Below are 22,095 nucleotides of genomic sequence, written 5' to 3'. Positions count from 1 at the left end.
GTAAAATAAAATACCATCAGTTTATGATACCAAACAAAATTTGACAAAGCAGATGTTATTTAGGAAATTACAGAAAGTATATACACACACACACACATATATATATATTGTGTTGCCAATAACTTGCTGCTTTGAAACCATTTTCACTGCGAGTACTATATTCTAACGTAGTCATGACCTCTAAGAAAAAACAATAAAAACAATTACTTTTTTATTGTAAAAAAAGAAAAAAAGTAAATAGATACCAGAGGTCACACTTTTGAGGGGAAAGAATAGAGTTAACTTTTAAAATTCCATCAGAAACCAAGCAACCTAATGCGATGTCAAAAGGAGAGTTTGCAACACTACAGATCAGTTCAATCAATCTCTGATGAATAATTGTCACACAGAAAAAGATACAATAACTATGTCCACAAGATTTCAAAAATGCTTAAGCTCTTGGGTCTGATCTCTTGAAGTTTTGGCATAGAGTTTCACAACAGCACCTACACACAAAGAAAAAATATTTCATAATCTCTCAAACAATTAGCCCATTCCTTCATCTATAACTGTGATTTACCTCAATGAGATTGTTAAAAAACTATATATGAATAATAACAGAATTTCTATTTAATAGAAGAAAGTAACTCTCAAGCAAGTATTGTTTCCTCTATGAAAAAAGGTTTATCATGCCAAGTAAAAATTGTATTCAAACTTGATTTAACCTTAACCTTTGCAGTAGAAACTTTAGTTATTTCCTAGAGTCAAAAGATGTCTAGAGATATAACAGTGGTACATCTGAACTTGGCAGAAAACAATGGTACATCTGAACATCTCATTCAGGCTGGCCTTTCAACTAGTTGCCTCACTACACATACACACACACACAAACACACACACAAACACGAGCACATATTCACATCCACACACCTAACCCAAAGTTACCTTTGAAATTGTAAAAATTTTATTTTCAGCTAAGTTGAGGCAAATCTAGCAAAGAACTCCATTCCTTTTTTTTTTCAGTGATCTCAAAGCTGAATATCATCGTGTTCAAACCCTTCATTTTATGGATAAAGAAACTGAGGCAAGGAAATATAAATAACTCGCATAAAGTCACAGAGCTAGTTAACGACTGAGTTAAAACTTGAAACTCCACTTGCTATGACTCAGATCTTTCCGTAATACTGGGCTTCCAGGGCCAACTCAAGAGGAAGAAACTAACACTTTAGTCACACATAGGGACACCTCCAGTTTTCTGCCAGATCTTCAGATGAGAATGTCACTGCCTGGATGATCACAGGGACAACAGAGATTTCCATTTCTGTCAGAAATACCATTATGCAGAACATTTAAAGATTATGCTCTAGCAATATGAGACTTTTTCTTAAAGAAGCTAAATCATTTTCCTTCTTCTGAACATTTCAAATATAATTTATACATAATAAAGCATTCAAGCACACTTTGTTCCAATTTTGTAAATAATCACCGATGTGCCATCTCATTTTCTTAATATTATAAGCAGATAGCCACACTATAAGGTTCGAAACACACTACTCCCAACATATGAAACCTTGGCATATTGAATATTTTAAGCCGAAGGAGTTTGAGAGAACAACAGAAGCAGGAAGGTCACTTTGACCTTTACCCAACCCTTCTTCACTGAAATAGGTCATAAAACCCTCATGTGAGAGCTGCCCTGCCTATACCCTTCGTCTTTGAAAGCAAAGGGACACCGAGGAAACTCCCAACAAACAGCCCTCTCTGAGTTTCCCCTAGTTTACCACCCTTCCCTCCTACTCCTTAACTTACCATATTCCTCCAAGACTGTCCAGTCTTCATCAAACCCAGCATAAAAATACTCAGGTCTGTTTCCTCAGGTCCTCATTTCCTTATGAAGGCTCCCATGTCACGAAAAACTTATATTAAATAAACGTGTATGCTTTTCTCCTGTTAATCTGTCTTGGTCAGTTTAAATTTCAGAACCGGGGACCCTAAGAGGATTGAGGAATACTTTTTCCTCCCCTAATCACACTATAGTCAAAAAGCTAAGAAGAGAGCCAAAAAAAATGGAAGAGAAGCTTTCATGAGCTGCAGCTGGGGGACAGCAAGGGGACAGAGACGTTAAGCAGCAAAAAGCACAGTGGTTCTGCAAGATGGCAAAGAGTAAGAAACAACATGCCAGTGGTTATGTAAACAATAACGAAACCCGAGGCAGAGTGGGGAAACTGTAATCAGAGTATTATTAATCCTAAACAAAAGTGGTTCCGTTCCTATTGCTAAAGATCAGCACAGAGAAACCTAATGAGCATTCATTTTCATGGCCCCAGAACTTGAGGGATGATGACCCAAATTCTTATTATTCAACGTAATACCGTAGTATCGGTAGGGAACAGTGTTCTGGAAGGACACTCAGGAATGTGACAAGCCAGTGATGATGACTTTAGGGGTACACTGCACACACTCATCTCTCTCACGGTGCATGAGGGGGTCGGGGGACTGGAGAGGGTCCTTTTCAATTTACACCTTTCTGCCCTGTCCTTTTCAATTTACACCTTTCTGCCCTGGTTGACCCTGTTTGGTACTTGTGTTACTTTTATTATTTGACGTCAAGAGGGGTTAAATTGTTTTCTAATTCATAGTTTTCTTTAGAGCTTAATTTCAAATTATATTGAAGACCTGAAGCCAGTTTTTTTTTTTTTTCTCTTTAATTAGGTAAGGACTAACTAAACACCCAGCAAAGATACTACTTGCCAGTAGATCCTCCCTCATATCATATATCATCTAGAACTCTTGGAGTTCTCTTCTACCAACTATACTATAAAATCAGAATGTGAATACAAAAAACAAACAAAACAAACAAATAATCAAAGAGTATAACATGAATGTTAAGGAAATACACTAAGATATAAACAGTTAAATTTGGGTCGCAGCATTCTGTAGTTTTTTTCTCACCTTTATATTGTTATTGTCTGTGTTCTCCCAATGTAAATTTGTTTATAAAATCATAAAAACAGCCCTTTAAAAATCACTGTAAACAATTACATATCAGATATATGATACAAAAAGAATGGGAAAATTAACATTAAAAGCTAAGATTTATTTTTCTCCTACTTCTCTGTATTTTCTAAACTTTATATAGTCAGTACAAAAAATAAATTTCCCTATAAAAAATCTTCATTTTAAAGTGTTTTACATGGTAGAACTTTTGGTGAGCAATTAGATATATAGTGTTTTTTAATTTTATATGAAACTTACTCTTCCCCTCCCCTTAAAAAACAGACAGAAAGATAGACTGGAGCTGGGGGTGGGATGCTTTGAAGCAAAATGCATTCTCCAGTACAGGCGGAATGCAGAGAAAGTAACAGAGGGCAAATCCCCAACACAAAAGCAGAGAGGAGAATATCCTTTTGCATTATACAGAAAGAGGTAAATCCACTGAGAACAAATCTGAAACCATGGTTTCAGAACGAAGAAAAAGGAAAGTCATTCAGATTTTTAAAAGAAAATGTTATTAGTTTCATACAGGCCTCTTAATACAAAGCACAGTCGTATGTGGGAGTTTCTATATATTCTATTAAAATTTGGGTTTGACTTTCAGTTAATGTAAGCATTAGCCAAAATAAAAACAGGTGGTGTGTCTGGAGCACGGTCCTGGAGTTCTGTATGCTCAGTCTCCTCATTTGGAGAATGAGAAAAATCATACCGATTACAAACAGTTGTAAAAATTAATGTGAGCACATTTGTAAAAGGGTCTGATACACAGCGTAGAAAACTGAAAAGGTCTCCTGTTAGAACCAAAAGGCACTGGCTAATGTTCAACAGTAAACAAAACAATGAATTTTTAACATTGTCAATAAATTAGAATGATTAATGATCAGAAGCAAATCAGCAAAATTAAAGGTCAGAATTTCAGGGTGAAGTGATGACTTTCTAATCTCAGAGCATCTCCAACATCTCCAGCTCTTACAGGATTTAAAATTAGAGCTTAGATTTTAGAGCATTCACTTGAAGGGCTGTATGATAGTGTGTTCAATCTCATGTCTACAGTTCAAACCGTGTATTTCAGTATTCTCTGAATTAATAAAATGCTTACAACTGTCAAAGTGACTTGCTTCAACCTATTTATATCTCTACATACAATCTTACCATTATTTAAGTATAGGCCTCACTACTTACATGATGAAAAGGATAAGGCAAAGCTATCACACCTTTATACATCATCTGATTTCCATCCACCAATTCGTGTATTCAACAGATTGACCACTTACCATGTTCTAGGTACTATGCTAGGTACTAGGATACATCAAGACATGACAATGATGATTAGAAACAAACATCGCCCTTGCCTTCATAGACCTTATAATCTAGCACGGAGAATAGCCAGTCAAACAATCACACAAATTATTTTTTTTTGACCAAAAAAATAAAAAATAGAAAAATAAAAAACTATTGTGTTGCATTACTCTTATTTATTTCTAAAAACTTAGAACTCCTGGCTCTGAATTCACTGTTCTACTATATCACAACTGACTCAGTTAAGTAGGTCATTTAATTTTTCTCTCATCTTACTCAAAACCCATTTTACACTGGTTATATAACTAGTCATCAGAATGTGCTGTAAAGCACTTTACAACCTTTATTTTTAATTTCCCTTTGATGGTATGCATTTTTAAATGTCGAAAAACCTTAGATTGTTTTTCCAAATTTATTTTGTAATGCCTTCTAAAAAAGAAAAATGTCATTTTAAAATGTAGCATATGAAAATTGCTGTCCATTCAAATGACATTCTGGTATGAATCATCTCCCAGTTCAGTCTTTTTTTTTTTTAAATAGTAGGCTTATACCATGTACAGGCTGATTACTTAGGTAAGTTTCTTCCATTCATTTTGAAAACATTTTTCCTTCTTTCAATTCCTTTTTGAAAAATAGGTGATAACCGATAGAAATAATAATGTTCGTTAGTAAAACAGGTAAATTTAAAACCATATGTACGTTGATTAAAGCATGATAATGAATGAACTTGCAGATAATGCTAGAAGAAAGGACGGGATTAATACAGATGAGGTAGCCACACCCCGACCCTTGCTATTACCTGAAGGTGTTCCACCACCAAATTCAGGGATTCAAGCATTCTCTTCACTGCCCATATCCTCCTGTCCTTACAGTTAGTTTGTTCAGCTTCTCCCTCTTTTATATCATCAGGTTTTCCAGCGCAGCAGCCCTTTCACACATCCCCAACCCACCAGCCTCTTTCCTTCACTTCCTTCCCTATCCATCGCAGATTCCTTGACTTGTCAATCATGCTGTTAACAATTCTTTTCATTGCACCATTTGGCCAGGACCCAACACTAGATGAAGTTAACCACTGTGCTTTCTCTGTGCTTGCAGTGGAGTTTATAGCTTTGCATTTTACATTTAGGTCTGTAATCCATTTTGAGTTAACTTTTGTGAAGAGTATAAGTTCTATGTCTAGTCATTCATTTTGGGTAATACATATGTAAAAAGGAAAGCCCAGCCCTACATGGGTCACGTGAAACTAACAATCTTTCACATGCGCGTATGCTTTTAAAAATATCCCTTAGTTCAAGAGTAAGTTTATTAAGCTTGTGCCACCAAGTATAATTGTACTTTGGCCTCATACACTTCAATATTACTGGTCAGAAAGAGCCATTCCAGAAATTTCGTCATTTGCAGCAACATGGATGGACCTAGAGATTATCATACTAAGTGAAGTCAGACAAACAAAGACAAATATTATATGATATCACTTATCTGTGGAATCTAAAAAATAATGAAAATGAACCTATTTGCAAAATAGACTCACAGATAAAGAAAACAAACTTATGGTTACCAAACGAGAAAGGGTTGGGGGAGGGATAAATTAGGAGTAGAAGATTAACAGATACTACTACATATAAAATAGATAAGCAACAAGGATTTACTGTGTAACACAGGGAACAATACTCAATATCTTGTAATAACCTATAATGAAAAATAATTTGAAAAAAATATATGTATATATTCTTTGCTGTACACCTGAAACTAACACAGTATTGTTATTGTGAATTAACTATACTTCAATTAAAAAAAAAAAGAACCAATCCATTTCTGATGACTCTATAGTAATCAATCAACAAATACTGATTGGACCTGGCATTATCAGTATTTGGCAATGCATGTGCCAAATTGAGCCTGCTGCCGCTACTATTGCTTCTCTCATTTGCTGGTAGCCTATAGCAAATGACATGGCTCTGAGCTGTGCTGCTTGAAAAGAAAATCCAGGAAACTACAAAGAATTTTCTTTTGGGGTCAGATGGGGAATACTTCAGGATAGCTAAGAACACGGGCTATAGAGTCAGACAGACCTGGGGTGGGTGACATGGACAAGATAGGAGAGAGCCTCTCTGAGCCTCAGTTTCCCCACCTATAAAATGGGAATAGTAATAGTACTTTCCTCCTAGGGTAGTTGTGGGAATTAGATGACTTAGTGTATATAAAGCACTAGGATTTCTGTTGCCTAAGTCTTATAGCAGTGACGGTGGCTTGTAGGGCCACACGTGACTTTCGAGCTGCACTGCACACATTCATCTCCCTTACTGGCCTTTTTCTGATATACAAGAAGGGCCTCTTTTGATTCGTGATGCTGCAGCCTGCACTGCAGCAAATCCTAGTAAGTAGTTCTTTAAAGGTCTTGGCAGAAAAAAACCAGTAGGAAGGAAAAAAGAATTTGTGGCAAACAGAAAACCACAAATGTGACTAAAATTGTATTTATTATGAAAAGTATAGCTACTGAACATATATAGTTATATCTGTAAGTAATTTTTTATAAAGGACATGTAGTAAACCAGAGTCAGTACAAATTTTTGCCCTTTAGGGAACTCAAAGTTATGGGTCTGTTTTTACCAGTACAAAATTGAGCAACAATTTTCTTTCTAAATTTTATGACATCATCTATTACACATTAATGATTAGTATTATAATTCAAACTTCTCAAAGGAAAAGCATCACTGGATAAAAATCACAGATTACATTAATCAACACGAAATTACTGCTGCAAATTGTAGATGTGAAAACTTAAACCATGTGCTTTGGCTCGGCATGGAAACACAGAAATGTTACGGAAAATAATAACAAAGCACTTATATTCTATAGCTAATATAATATTTTAAGTCATATTGGACATTATACTTATAAACAACTTATATGTTCAAAAGAGCAGGTATCATATCTTACCATTTAACTACTCTAAGATGCAAAATTAATCATGTGACTAGTTTCCAGGACCAAGAAGAAATCTGAGAAGCTATGTGAATGTTTACGAAATAGGAGCAAAATCTGAAGAATCTGCCTCCAGTTCCACAAAGCAAAGCAGAAATGTTCTATATTTTATTTAAAAGAGAGAAATATGTACTTAATAAGAAAGCATGTCAGTCCAAGGCTTCTCTGGTATCTAAAATAAAACACAGGAAATAATTTTCAAATAAATTATCTAAATCTTCATTTAATGGCTCAACAGTGAAATAAAATGTCTACTTAAGGTAACTTTTCAAGTAAATTTTTATTCCTGATCGCAATAAGCCTGGGAGAAAGGCAGGAAAAATTGAAAATCATACTCATTATCTAATCCCACATCAATTATAAATGCAGAAGAAACAAAATAAAATATTAATATGGCTAGAAATGTACCCCCATACATAAGTACTTGGGGTAAAGGATGAGTTCATGGGTGTATATGCGTTTGTGTACATGTTAAGTGAAGATGAATTATTTCTGAATAATACATGATAATAGCAAAAAATTATCTTTATTGCTTTTTACAAATAAACTACAAGGTTTCTGAAGAGGAGTTTTGATTATAAATTGCTCCACTGTAATAGAGCCCCTTAACAAGTCCTTTATTCTTCCAGGGACCTTTCATTCTGATAAGGCCTCTAGAGGATATTGGAAAGATAAGGTATCAGCCCAATACATACTGACACAAATGTTACCACCTTTAAAGACTGAACACTTAAAAATGCTTAAAAAGAAAGAAAGAAGAAAGGAAGGAAGGAAGGCAGAGCCATTATTGTTTTGTTTTGTTTTGTTTTTTTACGGTACCAACTATCATAATCTTGCATAAATCAATGGGATACACTGTTTACATCTGATTGCTTGTACTTGTGACTCTTTTAGTGTTCTCTAAACTGCTACTATTTTAGTCAATGTTTACAAATCTTATTTACCTCTCACAACTGTTAGAATCAAATACTGACTCAAGCAGATAGGGAGGGAAAAGGGAGATAAACTAACAGTACATTAGGGGTAGGTAATACACTGTCTAGGTTAATCCTCACCAGAAACTTATCATGGAGGTACTCCCCCAATTTTCACCCATGAGAAAGAGATTCAGAGACATTAAGGTTAATTGTCCAGAGGTTACACAGATCAAACTGCTAGTCAGGGCCAGTGCTGGAATTCAAAGAAAGGTTTGTCTGATGCCAAAAATCAATGCTCATTTCCAGATACCGAAAGAACTGAATCAGGAAAAATATCAAAATGAAGAGTTTTGGGTCAGCCAAAAGAGCAGCAGAGATGAGAGACAGTGAGAAAGGTAGCCTGTCTACAAGGTACATTTGAGCACAAAAGCCGGCTGCAATAATAAATCAGAGGAGATCACTAACAATGAAAACTGGCCTCAATCCAAGAAAGAACAGGAAACATTCTACAGTTATAGAAGGACTCTGTCAAGGTTACTGAGGCCCTTCTTACATGTTTCTGGAAACTGCATTTAAGATGTGTTGTAAGAGATTAAGGAAAAGGAGTTACTCAAGGTCAATATAAGACTCCTAGGGAATGAAAATCAGTTCATGGAATAGAAAAAAATAGAAGAGAAAAAACTACAGTGGCAACAGTAGTATGATGTGGTAGTGTGGATTCAGAAACATAGCAGATGTTTGCCTGGAAATGTCTTTATTTCACCTCCATTATTTTGAAGGGTATCTTTGCTAGTTATACAATTCTATGTAGTAGAACTAACAGTTATTCAGGAATGCATCTTGAAGAACAATACTTTGGATTCTTCTGCCCCAAAACAGTAACTGAGGAGAAGACTATCCCAAGTAACTTCAGTTATTCAAAGAAATGCATCTTTTAAAACTTAATGACAGGGGCTTCCCTGGTGGCGCAGTGGTTGAGGGTCCGCCTGCCAATGCAGGGGACACGGGTTCGTACCCTGGTCCGGGAAGATCCCACATGCCGCGGAGCAGCTAGGCCCGTGAGCCATGGGGGCTGAGCCTGCGCGTCCGGAGCTTGTGCTCCGCAACGGAAGAGGCCACAACAGTGAGAGGCCCGCGTACAGAAAAAAAAAAAAAACTTCATGACAGGGCTTACCTGGTGGTGCAGTGGTTAAGAGTCCACCTGCCAACACAGGGAACACGCGTTCGAGCCCTGGTCCTGGAAGATCCCACATGCCGCAGAGCAACTAATCCCGTGTGCCACAACTACTGAGCCTGCGCTCTACAGCCCGCAAGCCACAACTACTGAGGCTGCAGGCCACAACCACTGAAGCCCGTGCACCTAGAGCCCGTGCTCTGCAACAAGAGAAGCCACCACAATAAGAAGCCCGCACACCACAACAAAGAGTAGCCCCCGCTCACTGCAACTAGAGAAAGCCCGCATGCAGCAACAAAGACCCAACACAGCCAAAAAAAAAAACGTAATGACATTATGTACCAATCATCTATTATGTGTCTGAAACCAGTACTGTACATCTAGTTTCTGAAATTGTCAAAGGTGAAATTTTTAAATGGCTGCTGCTTGCATATCTTACAATTATAGAATGCAAAGCATCATTGTTAAGAGAGAAATACTAATTGAGAGTCATCAAAGTACAAAGTAGTATATTGGGCACAGAGGATAGGAGTGGAAAACATTTACAAAGTTGAATGAGTAAGACTGATGAAGGAGCTTAGACTCTAAATGAGAAAAGATGCATAGTTATTAGTTATTTTTTAAAATTACAGAAAGTATATGCAATTTAGGAACAATTATTATATTTTTTCCATATATTTAAAAACCCATTATAATAGTAGCTTTCAAACTTTTGACTATTACAGTAATAACTTCACATTATGACCCAATATACACATACATGTAAATATGTTACTGATAAATTTCACGCAGCAATATTTATCCTTACTATGCACTGTGTACTAAGATATTTTTTCTTTTCTTCTTTTATTTTTTAAATTTTATTTTAATTTTTATTTTATATTGGAGAATGGTTGATTAACAACGTTGTGTCAGTTTCAGGTATACAGTAAAGTGATTCAGTTATACAAATATATCCATTCTTTTTCAGATTACTAAGATATTTTTTATTCCAGTCTTTTTTTCAAACATCGATAGGGACCCACTAAACTGATTTTATGAGCTATAAGTAAAGCCAAAAACCTTTGAAAAACATTGTATTACCACCCACTGCTCCCTTCACATCCTCTTTTTTGCTTTCAGGCTCACCACCCTCAAAAAGGAGAAAAAAAAAAAAGGATTTTCCCTACTGGAACCAAGCAATATATCAGTCACTAAAATAAATGTGCCTGAATTGCCTGAATTGAAAACAGACAGTACAGAGAGAAACAATTGTATATTCAGAAAGATGGAAGAAATCATTTCTGAGGGGTATTTTAATTCACATTGGCTACTGACCCATCCGTGCATGAGTGTAGTAGCTCAAAAGGAAGAGGAAATTACGGCTCTGTAGTTCAATGAGGTTGTAAGGAAACAGCCTGTCATGCTATTGGGTCAGGACTGAGTGGCATAGTCAAACTGCTTAAAATCCTCATAGAAAGATGAAGCAAAGAAAGAAGCAGTGTTTCTGAAATCAAGTATCTAAAACAGAGTCCAGTGAAACAGCCAATACAACCCTTCACTGGGATTAAGCAATTATATCCTAGCCAGCAAGAACAATCACTTCTACAGAACTAGTTTAATAGCTAAACACCAAGTTAAAAATGTGTACTATTTAAATATTTATTTGTATAAGTTATTTGAACCTATGAGATCGTAACTCAATGCCACTTATAAGTTTTTTCTCTTCCAGCAAGCAATGAAGTACTTGGCAAACTTTAAAAACTATATCAAATTTGCTGCAAGCTTTGTTAGCGTATTTCTCATTACATTTTCCCACTTGCCCAAGAACTGAGACTGAACTTTTGCAGCTTCCCTCATTTCCTATGGGATCTCACAATTTAGCTGTCTTCTATAAATCAATATAAGTGTTAACAAAATATTCTCATTACTATTTTTAAAAATACTTTAGCCAACTGTAAGGAACTAGGAAATTTTGGCTGAAGTTTTAAAATACTAGTTCTCCTCATGATTGGACAGCAGTAAGCACCCTCTGTTGCATTTTGGTTTATTACTTAATACAAGGAAATTTTTAATATCTAAGCAATGTAAAACTGTTTATACCTTTCATCTTACTCTAGTCTTTCTACCTTCATCCTCTTTTCTACTCTTCCAAATTTCAATTTAATTTTGACACAAATTAAACTGTCTTTTATTGAATCCTCTGTTTATTGAGTGAAAGCTATAAAAAAAAAAAGAGAAGAAAATCTGTCTCACACAGATTTGCCAAAATAAAAGCCCACCCACTCAGGAAAATGGTGTGTCTTCTAACTAGCTACACTTCTTACCACTGAACTACAGAGTTGTAATTTCCTCTTCCTTTTAAGGAACCACCTATGCAAGGATGGGTCAACAGCCAAGCACAAACTGTTATTTGAGGAGGGGAAAATCAGGGAACTAGTTCTTACCCATCATCACATCCTAGGAAGAACTGGCTGGCTCTTCCTGGATGATGAATAAAGATAAGTACAGGTAGACCCTAAAATGGTAAGTAAATAACTGGCCTATTTAGTTTTTCTGGGACTAAACCAAAAATGTATCACACTTTAGTTCTGAATGCTACTGAAATACACCCTTAAATACGCTGCAGACCTAGATCAATGAGATGTACCATATATCTCCTTATTCATGGTACTTCTCCTAAACTTTTGAAACACTCTCTCTCAGCTCCTTCAAAATCTTCACATATCTTGTCAAGACACAATGCAAATTCCACCTGCTCAACAAAAATCTCCATGAGCCTCCCAAATGAAAGACATTTTTCAATACTCTGAAACCCCCTTGCATTTTAGCTGAGCCTTTGGAAGCATATTTATAGTTGTTTATATACACAGCTTATCTTTCTACTATAACGTAAGTTCCTGAGGACAAAATGAGGGTATCATTAATTTTTATATCCCTAAAGTGCACATCCCAGGGCCTTCTACAAGTCGGTATTCAGTCAATAACTGGTCAATACTTCAATCTTAGGTTCACATAAGAACCAGTTCCTGGGACTTCCCTGGTGGTCCAGTGGTTAAGACTCTGCCCTTCCAATGCAGGGGGTGTGCGTGCGATCCCTGGTCAGGGAACTAAGATCCCACATGCCCCACAGTGTGGCCAAAAAAAAAAAAAAAAGAACCAGTTCCTACTGAAAACTGTTTACACAACACCTAATTCAACATATCTGAGCAGGTTTTTTACATGACCATTTTATCTGTTGCTGTAAGATTACAAAAAATTAATTGTTTACGTATTCCTATATCTTACTACTTTACTTCTACTTCTTATAAAACGTTACCTTGCATATCTAGTAATTTAGGTTATTACTCATTGCTTGTCACTGATATATTTACAAGTTTTTAAATGTACATCAGTCAAATCATATACATATATTTTTGCACTCAAACAAGCATGAGTTTCATTAATCACTGTACAAACAAAATAGTATTTTCTCAACACCTATGAGGCCCATTCCCTTTCAGTGGCCACTGAGGTATCCACACTTAACCCCTACAAACAAGAGTGATGCGGGAGGGGAAGAAGAGATATACCACCAGACACTGTACTTTGCTCCTCCTGTCTGAGTACTACTAAAAAGTTCAACATCAGTTTTTCTGTTTTTAATAATATAAGAAGAGGCCTACAAAATATGTTGACAGTGTAGGTTCCTCTCACATAGAATGATCTCCAGCACACTCTGTACAGACTGAATTGATATGGGGATAGAATAAGCACCCTTCTAGACTCGGCCCTAGGTCCCGGGTGGGAGAAAGGGGGATATACAGAGGTCAAAATAACAATCCTCATCATCAGGTGCTTTGCAATCGTTCTAAATTGCAAATAAAAACCAGGAGACATGAAAAAACAGCAAGAAGGACTTCCCTGGCGGTCCAGTAGTTAAGACTTTGCCTTCTAACGCAGAGGCTGTGGGTTCAATCCCAGGTCAGGGAGCTAAGATCCCACATGCCTCACGGCCAAAAAAACCAAAACATAAAACAGAAACAATATTGTAACGAATTCAATAAAGACTTTAAAAATGGTCCACATCAAAAACAACTTAAAAAAGTAAAGAAAAAAGACCAGCAAGAAAACAATACAAAAATAATTCAGAGATAGGTTGTATGACACAAAACTACAGGCGTTTGAAGAAGAGCAGTCTGTCTATATGATCATCATGACAAAAGCCACAAGGGCACAAAGCTGGGAATAAGCATGAGTATTATTGGCAACCTGGGAGGATGCAGCTGTACAAGGACATAAAAAGTTCAACAAGTAATATGTTTATATTTTAAAAACAAAATGAAAATAGTGAATCATTGAGCTAGTGAACAGTCTGAGTAGAGAAATACAATCATGAGGTTAATGTCTCAATTCATCTTAGTAGGGATATGCGCTCTTGAGGGAGGAAGCTTATTGCCAGTATCTAGAAAAGTATCTAGCAAAAGTAGGCGCTCAATAAATGTTTTCCAATATAATGGCTGGATGTATGGATGGACAGATGAGAACATAAAGATTCTAAATCAGGGAGACCAATTAGGAGACAAATCAGATGTCTTAATTCGGGACTAAAAGTGGTTACAGGAAGAATGAAGAGAAGTGATGGATACAAGAGACAGATTTAAGTAAGTAGTAATAAGTCAGTGACAGAAAGGGAAGAGATATAGGAATAAGAAATAGAGATTGAGCAAAGATTTTTCAAAGTTTCAAGCCAAAGTGAATGGGAGAATGCAGGAATCTTTTCAAGGTAAAAATAAGATTACATTTAGGCCAGTAGATTTTTGAAGTGAAGGCAGAGCTTCTAATTATTACAGTAATCACTTGGAGTTATGAGACCAGAATTTGAGCAAGAGAAAAGAACTAATGACTTAAGAGTCCCCCCAAAAATGTATTCGAATAGATTAAATCTAGCAACTTCATGAAAAATTCCCAGAGGAAAAATATCTTCCAAAACACATCATCATTATAATCATCAACATAGCAATAACATAACTCTAATTTATTATCAGTATTATTATTAGAGCTGCTAACATTTACTGAGCCCTTACTATGTAGCATGCACCATAGTTATTTGCCTATATTATTGCACTTAGTCCTTACAACAACCCTAGGAGGTTGTTATGATTGCACCCATTTTCCAGAATAGGAACCTGGGGCACAGAGTGGTTAAGTAACCACATTTATTAAGTGCCAGAACCAGGACATAAATCGAAGTCTGATAAAAACACCTTTTTCTATACCAAGAGTGTCTAAGTTTCTACACCAAATATTCTCTAAGATCCTACTCGGGGAAAAATAACTCAACATTTCTATTTTTTTTAACTCTTAATCTATTAAGGTTTCTATTATTGTGAATTATTTACAATGTATGTAATGTATTAATACAGTAGTGTATAAATTATAACTGAACACTCATTTATGAGGGAGAGAGAGATGTTCTATTTCTTTTTCTAGTAAGAATGTGAGATCAAAACAGCCTAGATATATATATATTTTTTTATATATATATATATTCTCTCTCCTGTCTACCTTTGTTTCCTACAAGAATTCAACGTCAACAGTTTTATCTTTTTTCTTTAAAAACAGACCACTTATATACCCAAAAGAAGGGTATCGGGCTTCACTGGTGGCGCAGTGGTTGAGAGTCCGCCTACTGATGCAGGGGACACGGGTTCGTGCCCTGGTCCGGGAGGATCTCACATGCCGCGGAGCGGCTGGGCCCGTGAGCCATGGCCGCTGAGTCTGCGCGTCTGGAGCCTGTGCTCTGCAACGGGAGAGGCCACAACAGTGAGAGGCCCGCGTACCACAAAAAAAAAAAAAAAAATTAAAAGCAGGGTCTCAAAGAGATATTTATATACCCATGTTCACAGCAGCATTATTCACAACAGCTAAAACGTGGAAGCAATCCAGTGTCCATTAATGGATGAATGGATAAACAAAATGTGGTATACACTTACAATGGAATATTATTCGGCTTTAAAAAGGAAGGAAATTCTGACATATGCCACAACATGGATGAAAGTTGAAGACATTATACTGAGTAAAATAAGCCAATCACAAAAAAGATAAATACTGCCTGATTCCATTTACACAAGGTACTCAGAGTAATCAAAACGACAGAGACAGAAAGCAGGATGGTGGTTGCCAGGGCTGGGGGAGAGGAAAATTGGGAGTCATAGTTTATTGGTTATAGAGTTTCAGTGTTACAAGATGACAAGAATTATGGAGATGGATGGTGGTGATGGTTGTACAACATTATGAATGTATTTAATACCACTGAATTGTACACCTAAAAATGGTTACAATGGTAAATTTTATGTTATGTGTATTTATCACAATTTAAAAAATTGAGGGAAAAAAACAGACCACATATGATCAGATGAGAGCTCACTTATTCATTCCAAAAATATTTATTAACTGCTTCTCTTGTGCCAAGCTCTGATGGTACATTCAATGATTTCTAAGAAATAATCCCTGGTTTTAAGGAGGTCTGTAAGGAAGTCAGTAATGTAAAAGCCAAATATATAAACAAATCATTATAAGTTAATACTCTAAGAACAATAATAGTGATAGTCAAGAGCTAGCACTTTCTATTAGGTACCTGCTATGTGTTAAGCACCTAGTTCTAAACACTTAGGTATTTTATCTGAATAACAGTATGAGAGAGACAGATTATTACCTGTACTTTACAGATAGTAAAACTGACTCAGGTAGGTTTAAAAACACACTCAAGACTACCCAGGTTAGAAACAAGTGAACCCAGGCAGTTTGATTCCAGATCCCATGCTCCTAACCACTCTCCTCAGAGTGGTGGAAAGGGGATCTAAGGGAAATAGGACCACACAGCCTACATACACTGCTCTGTTTGCTACATCTCCAGAACCCAAAATTAAACTCTTTCATTTTAACTGCTTATTGAAACAAATCACATCTTAAAAAGCAACACAACAACAATGGCCTAAAAATCAGGCCATACTTGTCGGACTTGTAATTCTAACAATGCACTGAAAAATGTATGTTGCACTCTGCAGTACTATAGTTCAGAAAAAACTACATCACAATAGGCAACGAAACACTTTTGTTTAAACTGCTCCCTTGCTTAAATCACACTGAAATGGAGTTATAGAATACAATATGGAGAACAGTCTTAAACAAACCAGAAATCTGATTTTCAGAAGTTGCATATTTAAGAGTCAGTCACCATCTATTTTAAGCCAAATACCTGCTTCTGTGTGACTTCAAAGGCATTCTGGAGTAAACTATACAGATGGTAAAGTTTACCATTCAACAGGCTTCTAAAGTTTAGTCTAAGTCTCTATGTACCTCCATCTACCCTGAATGACATTATAATAGAAATCAACAGTATATGAGAACCTGCTATGTCAAGCCAGCTGCTTCCAGTAAGGGTTTGTGAAAAGCGGCTCCAAAGAACAAACTTCACTGTCTCAAACATTCTGAGAACACAGTTGATCATTAAATATTTATTACCTGACTAGTAGGCAAATAAACATAGCAATTCCTATGGCTTTACTTAGATGCCACAGTGAGAAGTACAACAGAAACGAAAAGACTACAACCAAAAGGTTTGTATCTTCCCATTACCACAGACTAGACTTTAGGCAATAACTTGTTTTGTACTAAATCTTTACCAGTCTTCCTCCAGGGTTTCCTTCAAGGATCAAGTATTCTCTTACACTGAATTGTGTCAAACATTAACCTTAACTTTAGTGTGGCCAAAACCATTTTCAAACCTGTCCAGATTGTTCTCAGAAGGCTATTGCTTCCTCATAAATTCACCTTGAAAGGCAAACAGAAGGTGAGCTCAAGTGAAAAGGGTCTCATGTAGACTCTGATTTGCTAACTCTAGCTTAGCATTTCTCATTAATAAAGTCAGACAAGCAAATTACATTAGGAGGAAAAGTTAGGCGAATTACTAAATTTAGTTAATTTTCCTTTTCCATGTAAATTCTTTAAGAATTAAGGTAAAATGTTGTAATCCTTTTTATCTTTAAAAAAAGTCAGTTTAAGGCCAAATATCTTCTCCCCTTGTGAAAAAGATAATGTTCAATGTGAGGATTCTACATATTTCCAAGGTTTTCTTTTTAAAAAGTCATTTGAGATAATATCTCAGAAGTAGAATGCATTATTGTTTGTCTTTAACAGAAAAAAAAAGTCAGTGCTGCAGTAAACAGAACACAAACTCATGTGTTTCCCCAACTATGATGCTTAGGAATGCACCTTCCATTTAATGCCTGCTTAATTTTATTACAGAGTAAAAAATGCCAGAAAAGAACCACTTCCATAGTATAAGTGTAAATCAGAAAACTGATCAAATAAGAATCATTTTAAAAGGCATATATCCACTTTCAGAGAAGAAAGGACTTTTTGAAACTTTTTCAGCTTGGGCCCTATAGATCCTTGAAAATTCTTCCTCTCAGACTTCTGCAGATCACTACCGTAAAAATTTACAATAACGCCACGTTAAATGCCATGTAAAAAAACAATGCCACATACTGCCTACTAGGGGAAATCTTCTCTCTGAAAAGCAAGGCTGAAAGAAAACAATTATTGTTAAAAGTCTTTCCAGACCAACCCTAGCCAACTGGTATTTCTGTATACTTGGAATCTAATTTTCACCGAATTTCAGAGATCAAAGGAACATTAATGATAAGGAAACAGAAGTTCAAATAAATTAAGTAACTTCACAAGAGTTTTGTGACTTGCTAAGTAACAGAGTTTAACAAAGACCCTTGTTTCCTGATGGGCAGACTGATGTTTCCATAGTAGAACGCTGGGTCGTCATCCGGCAGGTTTGTGCAATATAAATTCTCTCTATAACCAAATTCTGAGCTTCTGGAGGATAGTGACTACATCATTTATTTCTTTTGAAGCTCCAAAGTGATTTTCCTGGTTCTGGGACCCCTAATAAAAAAGTCAACTATATACTACCAAAATAAAGATCGAAAGGAGTAAATAAATGTGTTTAGCACAAGATTTTAATAAAATGGCAAAAATCCACTCCTCAAGATAAAAAACAAAACCCTACACCCATTTGTTTGTCTATTTCTATTTCCAGAAAAATTCAGAAGGAAGACATTTTTTCTTACTTTTTTGAATAAGTATGGCTTCTCTGACTAGCACTTTAAAAAATACACTTAATGAGGCTTCCCTGGTGGCACAGTGGTTGAGAGTCCGCCTGCTGATGCAGGGGACACGGGTTCGTGCCCCAGTCCGGGAAGATCCCACATGCCACAGAGCGCCTGGGCCCGTGAGCCATGGCCGCTGAGCCTGCGCGTCCGGAGCCTGTGCTCTGGCAACGGGAGAGGCCACAACAGTGAGAGGCCCGCGTACCGCAAAAAAAAAAATACACTTGATGAAAGAGTAAGTGACTCCAGGAGAAGAGTTACCCATCAGGGACCACTTGTCAACAATTATCTGAACCACAATATTCGAAAAGAGAAATGGATCTGAACCAAAAAAGAAATACTGGGTCTAACTATAATGGCAAGAGACTATTAAAGCAATTACACACTATTCACCTAATATTCAATTAGAAAACTGACTTCATTATTGGGCTAGAAGTCATCTGATAACACAGAAGATTAGAATATAAGTGGTATCTGTAAATTTCTTGATCCAAAGGGCTGTTGCTAAGGTCACGAGTATACGAAGCCTAATTTTGTTATGCCTTTATCCCATAGCCACTGTGTCACTGGGCCTGGAAGTGAACGTGCTAGCCATTTACGATGTGTCCCTCTAGACCTTCACTATGCTCTTCTTTAACCTGCTCTGAGTTTGGCCAGCCAACCAGCATGAGCTTCATCAAAAGATTCCCTTGTCCTTGGACTTTCACATGGGTCCAGCCAGTAGGAAGCAGTGGCTAAAGATCAAAGGAAGAAAAGTGAAGTCAAGATATTTATTCTCCTTTCTCCCTGCCAGATCACATTGGTCAGTTGCTCCTCTCTACAAAAGGCCACAGCTCCTGTCAATCTATCTAGATGTCCATTACAGCTACTCTGCTAGCTCTCTCCTTCTGCCCTGGGAACAGGTCTATAGGTAGTATTGGCTCCCTGCTGTTGCTAGCCCCTCCCCTCATACTGAACCATCCCTTGTTAACTTCTCTTACTTCTCCCCACACCTCTATAATTAGTCTCTTTAGTAAACTTTTCAATTATCCCAATTGAGTATACTGTATCTATATCCTGCTAGGACCCAGAATGATACTTTGGAATACAGGTACTTCCTGCCTCACACTGCCAGTCCCAGATCATTTTCATTGGGGGCAGTGGGGGGTGGGGGTCACCTTCAGTTACTTGTGCTTATGTTGTCATATCCAAAAGGGCTTTGCCTAACCCGAGGTCACATATATTTTATTCCTATATTTTCTTCTAAGAGCTTTATAGTTTTAGCTCGTACATTTTGGTCTATAATCCACTTTGAATTACATTTCAGAGTCTTATCTTTTTGCATATGGATATCCAATTGTCCCAGCACCATTTGTGGAAAAGACTACTGGTTCTTCATTGAATTGCACTGGCATTTTTGTTGAAAATCGACTTACCATAAAAGGTTTATTTCTGGACTTTCAATCCTGTTCCACTGATCTCCATGTCTAGCCTTACACCAGTACCACACTCTCGATTACTGTATCTTTTTTTTTTTTTTTTTTTTTTGCGGTACGCGGGCCTCTCACTGTTGTGACCTCTCCCGTTGCAGAGCACAGGCTCCAGACGCGCAGGCTCAGCGGCCATAGCTCACGGGCCCAGCCGCTCCGCGGCATGTGGGATCCTCCCAGACCAGGGCACAAACCCATGTCCCCTGCATCGGCAGGCGGACTCTCAACCACTGCACCACCAGGGAAGCCCCAAGGGTCAACTTTTAACTCTATCCCTGACTCACTCTTTCTCTTAGACCTCAGACCCAAGCCATCAGGAAATCCTGTTAGCTCTACCTACAAAGAATATCCACCAAATAACTCCACTACCTCCACTGCAATTATACTACTCCACGCCACCATACTCTCGCCTAGATTATACCTTATGACTTGTCTCTCTACTTCCACTCTTGACCACTGCCCCCGCCACATCTATTCTCAAAAAAGCAGCCAAAGAGACACTGTAAAAATGTAAGTTGAACCACCTCACCCCTCCTCTTAAAATCTGCAGACTCAAACTTCCTATCTCTATCAGAATGAAGTCAACCCACTTTCAATGGCCTGCAAGATCTGGCCTCCCATTACCTGCCTGATCTCATCTCCCACAACTGTCACTCTTACTCTTGCTTACTGTGCCAGAGCCACACTGTTACTTGAACACAGGGCATTCTCCACCTAAGAGCCTCTCCATTGGCTACCCTACTTCCTGGAATCTTTTTCTCCAACATCTGCATGGCTCATCCTTTCTCACTCTCAAGTCTTTGCTCAACTATCATCTTCTCTATTAGACTGACTCTGGCCATGTCCCTTTAAATTACACTTACCACCATTACTAGCACTCCCAATGTTCATCACCCTGACCACTTTTTCCCTATAGCATTTAACACCTTCAAATATTATGTATATTATTCTTAATATGTTGATTATTTATTATCTATCTCCTTCAATAGAATGTAAGACCTCTTAGGGCAGGAATTATTGTCTGTTTTATTCATGGTTGTATCCCAAGGGACTAGGTATACGTATGGCATATAATAGGTGTTATTAAATATTTGTTGAATGAATGGAGGAATAAATAAATTCAGCTTTTCAGGCATGAATAACGTTTAATTTGATAATGGCCAGTGGATAAGTTATGCTTTTTAAATTCATTCATTCAACAAATATTGAGTTCCTTCTCTTTGCCAGGCACTGCGGCAGACAATAGGGATATTCAAAACAGACACGTCCTGTTAACATGGAGCTTGCTTACCAACCTTCTGTTTCTCTTCATAGCATGTTAAAAAAATGGTGTAATTCCTGTAATAATAAGTGTTATAAAGACAATACAATGCATAAGTAAACGTGTTAATGATTAGGAACAGAGAGCTAGGAGTCTTCCTTCAACTAGAATAGACAGTAAAGCCCACTATGAGGAGATTTCATTCGAAGTAAAACCAGGATAAAGAGAAGCCATTCATGCAGAATTCTGCGGGGAGAAATATTCCAGAGAGACAAAAAGCATAAAGCTTCAAAGAGGAGATGGAGGGGCTTCCCTGGTGGCGCAGTGGCTGAGAGTCCGTCTGCCGAGGCAGGGAAGATGCCTCGTGCCGCGGAGCGGCTGGGCCCGTGAGCCATGGCCGCTGAGCCTGCGCGTCCGGAGCCCGTGCGCCACAACGGGATAGGCCACAACACTGAGAGGGCCGCGTACCACAAAAAAAAAAAAAAAAAGAGAGAGCTGGAGTTTGGTGAATTCAAGAAAAAAAAAAAAGTCAATATGACCTGAAGGTGGTAGAAGAGGGATAGATAAGGTGGGGGGGCATCCTGCCTCCACTGCGGAGGCCCTAAACCCACCCTGACATTTTTAGCAATTTAGACGCATCCTAGAATGTTTTTATATCACCTTCTCTCTCCTGTGCTTCCTCTCCTACTTTTTTCCCTCTAGGGAAAATGCCAATGGCACTGAGTGCCAGTGTCACTGAGTCGAAATTTGAGAAGCTTATTCCTTAGCAGACTTGGTACTTCTGTGCAAATCAGAAAAAGTTGTGCTTTCCTCACAACACTTTCTGTCATCTATTAGAAAAATATGTAATAAATAAGCGTATCTGCAATTTACT

General features: G+C 37.3%; 1 protein-coding gene across 2 annotated transcripts in view; it reads right to left on the bottom strand.

Annotated features, from left to right (window-relative positions):
* NME7 (NME/NM23 family member 7) overlaps positions 1-22,095 on the bottom strand; it is a 258,169-nt gene that overhangs the window by 222,558 nt on the left and 13,516 nt on the right. Inside the window, exon 1 of one of the 2 annotated variants that reach the window (XM_029227184.1) lies at positions 1,789-1,924. The exons of the other annotated variant lie outside the window; for it this stretch is intronic. Coding sequence (XP_029083017.1) covers positions 1,789-1,830 — 42 coding nt within the window. The 5' untranslated portion in view covers positions 1,831-1,924. Of the gene's footprint in view, positions 1-1,788; positions 1,925-22,095 lie in introns of those variants that run through there. 2 annotated transcript variants of the gene reach the window in all.

The sequence above is a fragment of the Monodon monoceros genome, unplaced genomic scaffold, assembly GCF_005190385.1.
Source record: "Monodon monoceros isolate NGI ecotype Baffin Bay Population unplaced genomic scaffold, NGI_Narwhal_1 Super_Scaffold_18, whole genome shotgun sequence".
Lineage (NCBI taxonomy): Eukaryota > Metazoa > Chordata > Mammalia > Artiodactyla > Monodontidae > Monodon > Monodon monoceros.
This window is presented reverse-complemented; position numbering and strand designations above follow the sequence as displayed.